The 9,943-nt window shown below is 38.0% G+C and overlaps 1 protein-coding gene across 1 annotated transcript in view; it reads right to left on the bottom strand.

Moving 5' to 3' along the window:
- Positions 1–2,097: 2,097 nt before the first annotated feature.
- Positions 2,098–9,943, bottom strand: part of LOC131065112 (suppressor of mec-8 and unc-52 protein homolog 2) — a 47,974-nt gene continuing 40,128 nt past the window's right edge. The window contains exons 9-14 of the mRNA XM_057999525.2: positions 4,224–4,292; positions 4,037–4,123; positions 3,891–3,930; positions 3,431–3,789; positions 2,841–3,257; positions 2,098–2,723 (exon numbers count right to left, since the gene is read on the bottom strand). Of these exons, the coding sequence (XP_057855508.2) occupies positions 2,445–2,723; positions 2,841–3,257; positions 3,431–3,789; positions 3,891–3,930; positions 4,037–4,123; positions 4,224–4,292 (1,251 nt within the window). The 3' untranslated portion in view covers positions 2,098–2,444. The remainder of the gene's footprint in view (positions 2,724–2,840; positions 3,258–3,430; positions 3,790–3,890; positions 3,931–4,036; positions 4,124–4,223; positions 4,293–9,943) is intronic.

The raw sequence follows: 9,943 nt of genomic DNA, 5'->3' as shown, positions 1-9,943 counted from the left end.
AGGTATGGAATTTGTTGCAATCTCTTTTGCCAATATAATGTCATTCACAAATGAAGAAATTGGAATGAAATATCTTTACTTAACATTAATTATAAGTCTTGTACATTGATGGAAAATTCATAAAGATAAACCAAAATTTCAAATTTAATACATGTTTGCCCGATTTTTTTGCTGCATATTGGCGTTTAAAGATATTCATTTATGCAGTTAATTTAGATATTAAAATCAAGAGCATAATCAATTACAAGGAGGATTAGTATGGGACATGTTGATTTAGAGTAGTTAGAGGAATTGGAATATATACCAAAACTGAATTGGAATATATACCAAAACTATGTAGAGCACCTATACGTTTAGGAATGTTGTGTCTAAAATCGCCTAAAGCCATAAAGTCAGTTTGACAAGTGAGTTCAAAAACTTGACCCTAACAACTCTACCGTCTCCCCTGAGGCATTTCTAATTACTATAGTCATTGTGTGCATTCAAATATCAAGGATCAACACGAAGCAGATTACAATAGCCCATAGTCAGCCAGATCAACCTGCAATTTACAGGACAATCCTACACATTGTCATCCCCAAGCAGTACGAGATCAGCCCCAAGAGATCCAGTTTCGATTCATAAGGAATTCTATGATTCTGCAAAACCCAAGACACTAATCAAATTGTAATATTAATTTTTTGGTTCCGGGTGACTAATTTTGTATGGCATTAATATTTTTATTAATTCTCGTAATTTCCAAACTAAGTACCATGTCCCTCCCTCAATTTCTGAATTTTCATCTATTACAATCATCAATTGTCAGCTCCTAAACTCGAATCTAGTTTAACTGTGATTTATTTGTATACATTTATTTAATTAGCTTAGATTTATATAGGAGGGATTTTATTCCCTTACAGTAAATCCACCAAGAAAAGAAAATTAAAAACTTATGCTGTAGTACCATCTCCTAGGTAAGCATCTTTTCTATTGGTAAACAAACTTTTAGCTCAGTGGCATGTTGTTTTGCAAATTAAGAAAACATAAAAATAAAGCCATACCACAGATTTACGATTCAGCCAATAATGCCAAATTTGGTAAAAATGAAGGCAAAATTAAGATCACATTAATGCTTATATCCTTATATCCAGGCCATTTGTGAAGGCATCAAAGTAAAAATGCAATGTCAATAAATGAAGCCATCCCAGCACAAAACACAATCAAATATGCTGCAAGCCACATCAATAATTCCAGAAATGGTACATGCACTAAGAAGATGATACTTGATTTCAAATATCAAAATGTCTTTACATAATCTCCAGAAGAACTAGTTAACATTAATGAAATTGACAGAGTCTAAAGAAAATCCTTCTTTCTTCTAGCCATGTCCGCTAATTCAAGCAAAAAGCAGCTTACAAAGAGGTGGATTATTCCAAATATCATAAGCATTTTTGGTTTTATTATTTCAAAATTAAAATAGATAGGATGATATTTAAACACATTATATTTTTGTTTTGGTCACAACACACCCAGAAGTGTAGCTTTTCAATTGAAACTTCTCCTGCCTAAGTTTTCAAAGGCACAAAGTTCTTGTTACTTAACTTTGAGTAGAGACTTCCATTTTCCATCTCTAATGAGCTTCTAGCAAGTAGAATAAGTTTAAAGTAAAAAATGTCGCTAGTATATTAATATTGTGAGCTGAAAAAAGAAACGTTTTAGGAAAAGAATGTGCAGGGCCAAGGCTCAATAATGATAAACCTGTAAAGAAAATATATATTTTTCACTGCATGGCATTTACAATCTGTTATATTTGTCTATACCAGGGTTGCATCCTTTTGTTCATACATTTTAGGGGCATATTCAAAACTTATATATGTCAATATGAATTCGTTGATTTGCATCTAGGAAAACGTTGTACCTGTTGCACAGTGCATCCATTGATGAAGACAGTGATGATGACTTTGTTGTTTTAAAATTCTTTGAACAAATTTGTCTGTGGGACAATCAAAGTGTATACACAATGAAGTTCACTTAAACTCTCACTGCGAAGTGTGGTCTTGGTGTTATTGTTGTACCATTCCCTAAAAAACGAATGTTGCTCACGGAAAAGCCAAAAAATAAAATCAATCCACACCAATTGTAAGTAAAAATATCTTACAAATAATGCCATAATATCCCCAATATGAACAGACCTTAATGTAATGCATGCCAAAATATATGAAGACCTTGTTACTGTGAAACATGGGTAAACTCTTGAGAATTAAAATGCTTCATGAAATACCTACACAGTAAGCAATTTGTATAGAAAATACAACCTATGTGCCATGCATGAAATGCAATCTTAGCATGTTTTCGTCATAGTCTTATATGCATACGTCCATGGCAAACTTGTTATGTTTCTCAGAGAATGGATTACTGTTACATGTATGAATAAAAACTAACTTACAAACACCTCGACAGAGTATCTATAAACGAAGCCTCTTCCCTGGTTGTATTTCATCATCATAATGGCCACTATCATCGTAAGCATCTGCCTTATCTTTTTTCTTTCTATCCAAAATCTTGTTAATTTGATGTAATTCATTAGTGAGCTTCTGGTCTTTATTTTGCTTCCTTGTCTTACGTCCATCTTGCATCTTCACTCCAAATTGAAAAGCAGCTTTAGGCATCGCCTCCTTTTGTTCATTATATTTTGCCCATTCTTCTTCTGTCTCGAAGTCCCAACGATGAAGGCGCCCCTTAGCCTGTAAAGTAGGTTTATTAGATGGTGTCAGAGAGTGATAAGAATTAAGATTAAGGGTTATCACAACTAAACATGTTTAGCATTAAAGCATTTTCTACTTAAAGCATATGCTTCTTACCCTTCCACCCATGTCCATTTTTGATAAGTCATCTTCATCGTCACTATCTACAATCTCCCGATTATATTCCTGGTAGCCAGGGTAACACTCTGAGTAACTTTCTGAAATGAAGTTTGGATCCTTTTCCCGTGCATCTCTTTCCCTCCGCTGTTGAAGACCCTGATCATCTCTTTTGAACACTGATCCAAGACCACGGTCCTTCTCCTCCTGTGTCATAAATCTAGGATCCTTCGAAGGGAGCATTCCTGCCTGCACGCTATAATCTGGTATTTGACTGTGCACATACTGTTCGGAGTAATTCAACGATTCTGGAGCCCACTGACCAGCCTGTTGTTCAGGTGGTGGTGGAGGATATTCCTGCCATTCTCCTTGATAACCTTCCGGCACTGCTGGTCCTTGAATAGCATCATACGCACCCTACAATGACAATATTAGATAATGGCATAGCTCATTATAATTAACTACATCATCAAAGTATAAAAACACCCAAGTTTCTACTAATGAGATTGGAAATGTAATTCTACTAGTGAGATCGGAAATCAGCATCTTGCAAATTCTATGCATACTACATAATTGTTTCACAGACTCACTTGTTGCTGCCAATCCTGGGCAGCCATCTCAGCAGGGAGTGCTGGACCATAAACGTCACTAAAGTATGACTGCCTTTCCCCATCCCTGGGGGATTCCTCCATATCTTCTGAAAGAGGACTCTGAATTTGATTACTACCAGGAACATTATAATCAGTGCCAGCTCCTTCAAATATATTATCTTCTTCATGGGTATTTGTAGGTACAGACTGCTGTTCCTTCACATCCAGATGACCTTTGCGTGGAGGAGGAGGAGGAAGCATCTCTCGGGTTTGCTGCTTCTTAGAGAAACCATCAACAATGTTTGATTGTTTTTCATAATCAATTCCATCTTCATTGGCCAAGGATTGGAGCACCTTGGCTGCAGAATATACCAAAAAAACAAAAAAAACAAGTAGGCATATTAGAAAAAGAAAAATATTTGAACCATATTTGCAATTAGATAGCAGCTCTAAACTTCACCTCTGCCCTCAGATTTGTCTTTCCTCTTTTTCTTCAAAACCTACAGAATATTTTAAAAGATTCATTCCATGCATGTCTTTGTAAAATTTATCTGCTCCTTTAAGTTTATGCCAGAAGAGAAAGAAAGGAGTACAACAGATACATACCTTTCCAGAGGAGCCTAAACGGAGATAAGACATGATCTTAGCAATACGCTCAAGAACAGATGCATCTACCCCAACAGTGACTGTTTCCTGGGTTGGAAAAACACGTTTCAGCATTCTCTATATAAATGAAAATCAATAACAGTTTGAATCCTGAAAACTGAGTGTTTGCCCAAACAAAAAAATGAACCTGAGGAGGTGGACAATCAGCTTTGCTTCTATGCACTGTTGTTGGAATGTCATGATAGAATTCCTCTCCCTGCAAATATTGTTAGAAATTCAAGTTTCAGATGAATTCATTCAATGAAATATATTTATAGGCTTTATGATGCCAAAACCAAACTTCATATAGAAAAGCAAAGAACAGAAGGAAGAAAGCATATCATTGTTATGCATGCCAATCATGGTAGCCTTCCATTGCTACAGTATCATAAAAACAGAAAAATTGAAAGCAAACATGATTGTTATGAATTAATAAGGGAAGATTGTGCTGCTAAACCCCATAGCCCAATACAGTTAAGCCCAATTGTGATGGCAAGTCCCATGGGAATCCCAGCCTTGCTGTCACTAGGGGGATCTTGAGATGCTCTTGGGTTTATAAAAATAATAATATCATTGTTACCAAGAGGCACAAGGGTATCAGTACAGGTACAGGGATGGGAATGCCAATCAAACTAAGGTACGCAATAAATGAATAAGGAGAAGGCTATATGATATATAAATATAGTCTTGAGAGATTGTGGGTATGGGGATGGGGATGACAGAAATTGTGGGTTCATGGATTGGTATGCTGTTCATGTTTCTATAACAGACTTTCTGGGTGACTATGGTTCATATTTTAATCTGAATCTCAATTAAGCTCAATAGAAACACTAACAAAAAGGCAGAGGCCGCTGCTCTAGTGGAAAAGGGCTTAAGCTTACTTACAACACATTACGCATCTCCCAATGTTAAAGTGGTAAAGGGTTTCTGTCGACATTGACTTTCCCAATGCAATTCTCAAAATGGGTTGAGCACTAACCTATCAATTCTGCTCCTTATCCTGGCTCTGTAAAAGGCAACGAAGCATCAACAAAGTTGACACACTTGACCAACCCTCGCCCTTGGCTTGATAAGGCATTGAGAATTTTTTTTGAAGATGTCATATTATAATGCTCTTCTTAGAGCTATATGCACCCCTCTTCTCTTTTTATTATGATTTCACAGGATTTAAATTTTAGATGAAAGCTTGCACATTCCCCTTCTCAAAGCATGCTATGGAATAAGTATCCTAAGCATTCATTTGATATCACTTTCATTCATGTAATCACCAATTTGCCTTGCTGTTTACCCTGCTTTCTAAAAACATTTCAAGCTCTCATCATTCTCTTCTCTGTTGAGTGTAACAGCCTGCTGCAATAGGAGGTTGCTCACAACAGAGAGATTGAAGACGACCTTCAATGTATTCAAATCTCACACTCTTCAGTTTGTGGACTCTGTCCTGAGCTACCATGGAATGGATTTTTCATTACTCTGACAGGGAACTTGTAGACATTGTTGTTAGCGTCTCAACAGGGCCACCCAAAGACAAAGAGGCCCTGGATATCTTGTCATCTGATGCTGCGAGACTTATAAGAGGGGCCTTCACAAATGTGAGTTTTACGGATTCAAATGGCCTCTGCAGGCAAGATGAATGAAGTTGTTAGTTTTTAATCACTCAGCTTCTGTTCTTTTTCAGTTGGCACACCAGCAGTTAGTTCTAAAGTCAGATGCATAAATATCCTATGGTTAGTGAATTAAGCTGATATAGATGGATACCTATATTTAGCGTTAGCATGCATAAATCTAGGCACGTTTGAACTCCTTGAAAAAACAAATTCTTTTTTTTGCTGGGTGCAGGAGCAGTTTTTTCCTCATATTTATAAAGAGATTACAAGTGATGAAAAAATGTGATAAAAACTCCAGCTTCAGAGCACTTTAGTTCTGTTTTGTGTGCTCAAGTCAGCAGATCTATTTAATGACCATGGGTGCTTACTTTTGTGATACATGAAAATTTAGAACAATAAGAATATTCAGACATTTAATGTAATTCTGAATTCATTTTACTCATTGGTTTTGTACTTTAAGCAGATTTGTTTTGCAGGTTAATGCTAGTTGAAAAAATTGGCAAAAAGAACAGCGACTCACCAAGAAATTGTGAGAATATTTAAACAGTAAGTAATCATGATTATCACTAAGTGCCAAGTTATTGACAATTCCAAAAACTCACCAATAACTCGTAAAATGCAGAGAAAATCTCAGTTGTGCCTGCATAAGCTTATTCTGCCCGAAATTAAGTTCATTTTACATCATTTGAGGCATCTGTTCCTTTAGCACTAGTGTTGGAAGCTTTGGAGCATTTGCAAGCATTTGGGAAATGTTGTGCATTGCACACACTCCCTGTCGCCGAGTTTAATTTTCAGCCTTCGTCCTGCTGAGTTTCGAATTTTGATTTTTGTCCGCCGTCCCTTTTGTTGGGATCCGGGAAGTGGTGAAGCAATAAGCTTTGTAGTCGTTGAAGAAAGGGCGTGTTTGAGTTTTAAGTCACGTGGCCCAGAAGGCCATGTCGTAGAAAGCCTTGCAATCTGAACATTCAAAATCAATCCAAGGAAGACTACTTTTGGCACAAGCCTGGAATCGGCTAAGTTGGCATGAATATCAGTTCCATGGGTTTGTGAAATCTCTCTCTAGCCCGAAATTGCAAGCATAAAGGGCGCTTCACATTAGAAACTTTTTTCAAAGCCCTATTCACCCCGAAAATCGCTTGATAGAGGGAAAATGCTAAAAGTTTGAAAAGACCTTTTCAAAAGGGCCTTTAGGGCCGAATTTCGGAGCCCAGAGCAAAAACGTAAAACTTAAAAGAACTTTTCAAAATATCCTTTTGACCCGAATTTAGCCAAATGCAAATTAAAACGTAAAAGTTAAAACTTGGAAAAGTGCCATTTGGCCTGAAATTCTCCAAATGCAAGTGAAAACGTCTAAGTTGAAAAACTTTTCAAAATGGCCTTTTGGGCCGATTTTCGCAAAAAGCAAGTGAAGTGAAAAATGTTAAAACTTTTCAAAGTGGCCTTTCAAGCCAAAATTCATTAAAATTTAAAATCGGCTTAACAAGCTGAAATGCGAAAAGATAACTAAAACTCGCAAAGCGCCCAAGGTGGCCGAAATACCGAAAATCACTAAGAATCACGCAAAAGAAAGAGGTTTCGGCCTTTTCATTCATTTTGAAAGAAACCCAACTCGCAAAATTTCCCCTTGACCCGAAAATAACCAAAGAGTCAAAAATCGCACCATTTCACTCATTTACCCGAAAATGCGATATAGATGAAAAGTGTTAAAACTTGAACTTTTCAAAGACCCCTTTTACTCCGAAAAAGTAGGGCATCATTTTTGCAAAGTTTGCAGAAAGGGCTTTTAGCCCGAAAATGGAGAAAAGAAAAGAGAGTTAACCAAAGAACTTTTAAAGCCCCCTCATTTACCCGGAAACTACTTTGAAGTTCCTAAAATCGGCATTGAGGCCGAAAACAATAAACTTCACGACCTCGCAAAGAGGCTCAATAGACCAAAAGTGAAGAGAGATGTAAAAGTAAAATTGCGCGTAAGGCCCAAGTGAGCCGAAATTCACCAAACTGACAAAATCGTCATGTATGCCGAAGGTTAGGAAAGTCCTAATTGCGAAATAAGGTTAAAAGCCGAAAATTGAGAATACTGAATGCGTTAGAGAAGAAAGGAGTGTTGGAAACCATCCGCGAAAACTTGTGCATTTCCTCCTCAGGTCGTGAAATCCCAATAAGCTAAAATCATGTGAATACCAGGAAACCCCAATTTCATCCCAATATGTCGAAAATCAAAGTGCGAAAATGATAAGGGAGGGGAAGTCGCGAAATAAAGCCTAGGCGGAGTCTTAAGATTTGCATTTATTCCCTCCAGCCCAAAAATTGGGCAATCAGAGAATCCCCTGAGTTGTAGGTAGGGCATTTTATTTAGGTTTGCATTTGTCTCTTCAGCCCCGAAAATCGCCCAGCATCCAAAATTGCGAGCTATTATCCTTTTTTTTCAAAAGCTCTCTTGAGCGAAAGTGTAAGTCAAGAAGAACGGAAAGGAAAGGCATTTTCAAAGTTTGCAAAAGGGCCTTGCAGGCCGAACTTGCACAAAGCCTTTCTAACCCGAAGTTTGGAGAGATCGCAGGATAGTCACCTTTGTTCGCCAGGTAAGTTCGTTTTTGTCTCCTTTAAAATCATTATTTATGCAAAATTGGTCGTCTATTTGAAACATTGAACGTAGCGCAACAGCAAAGCCTGCCAAAGTTAACCTTGCAAGGCAAAATTCAGACTTAGGAAAATTTTGAACATTTTGAAAAAATTAAACTTAGGCAAAACTTTTCTCCAAGTACGAAAATTGGCAATCATTAAACACCCGAGCCCTGAACCGCAGCCGAGTAGCAGATTTTAAACAAAGAGCTTAATAGCATTTCACTTCCTAATTGATCAGGCTCTTTTGCTAAGGCATCGTACTTTCTTCGAATTTCAGTTTTCCCGTTGATTCTTATGTGCTAGCATCATCCTCTATTTTGACTAACCTATTTGTTTCCTTCATCTCATCTCATAATCTGTGTCTGGCTATGCAGGATAAATGCCTAAATCTGCGGTAGAATCCTCATAGACGCTTGGTGCAACCAAAACATCTCGGGTCTCTAAATCTGACATTCCCCGTAAAGGCGAGAAGATGAAGTACCAGTGATGTGTAATGCAGGGCATCGATAAACACAAGTTGCTTACGACATGAATCCTGCTAAATGCGGGGCATTGATAAACGAAGAGTGATATAAGGAGAGAAGGCCTCCGAGTATTAGAATCAGTAAAAGGACCCCCAGAAGTGACTTTCATAACGAGCATGGTGATATGGTCACCTTACTCAGCCGGGTTATGGGACTCCCTCAATCTAACTTTTTTGAAGAGTGGATGTTCTACATTACAGAACGGGTCTTTGCCGGAAAATCCAAGTTCGACTGGGCTCAGATCATCAGTGATAATATCCATACACAACTGGTCGAACTTGAAGAAAAGAAGTACTTCACCATGACATCCTACCTGGTTTATATGTTCACCTGACACCAGCCGCTGACAAGATTAATCAAGAAGGGTGAAATCGGGAACAACCCAAATCAAGTCAAGGTGTACGACTGCTATCCTCAACTACATTACTATGACATAGCTCAGAGGGAAAAGAACAACGTTGCTTATGCAATTGGTCAATATGAGCGTGCCAATGATGCCTTTACAATGCGCCTAGTCAGGTTGATGCAAGGGGGATTGCACATAAGGCTCTCAGAACAGGCTACCATTTTGGTACAAAAGTACGGTGCATGGTTTATTCAATTCCCTATGTTCACCTATATCAGGATAGCCGGCTTTCAGGGAGCTTCGTTCCGACTTCCACGCTACCCAACAGACAAAATAGTTCTTATGGAAGTTGCAAGGCAAGCACATCCAGCGGGCAGCTTACTCAGAGATAAGAAACAGTCCGGATTCACCTTCCCTATGATTTTGGGTAACCTCGATGTGCATTTCAAAAATTCAGTGCAAGCCGATGAGTCACTTGCTGAATTAGAATCTTATGGCCTACAGGAACATTTCCCAAGGAAATGTTTTGATCATGACAATTTGGCAAAAAGAGCCTATGGCAGGCGCTACAGAGCAAAGGAATCAATTGAGGACTATTGGAAAAAATTGTTCCAATGACTATGAGGTTTGATGGCGTGAATATTCAAGGTTAAGTGTGCAGCAAATGCGGCTTTATGAATACCGTCGGGTCCCAGATCAAGTGACGGATTCTGACAATTGCTTGTAGGTCCAAGAGTTTGAGGCAGTAAAGTACCTCTTGCTGGGCATTGAT

The sequence above is a fragment of the Cryptomeria japonica genome, chromosome 11 (genome assembly GCF_030272615.1).
Source record: "Cryptomeria japonica chromosome 11, Sugi_1.0, whole genome shotgun sequence".
Classification (NCBI taxonomy): domain Eukaryota; kingdom Viridiplantae; phylum Streptophyta; class Pinopsida; order Cupressales; family Cupressaceae; genus Cryptomeria; species Cryptomeria japonica.
Note: the sequence above shows the minus strand (reverse complement) of the source record. Positions and strands in the feature narration are given on the sequence as shown.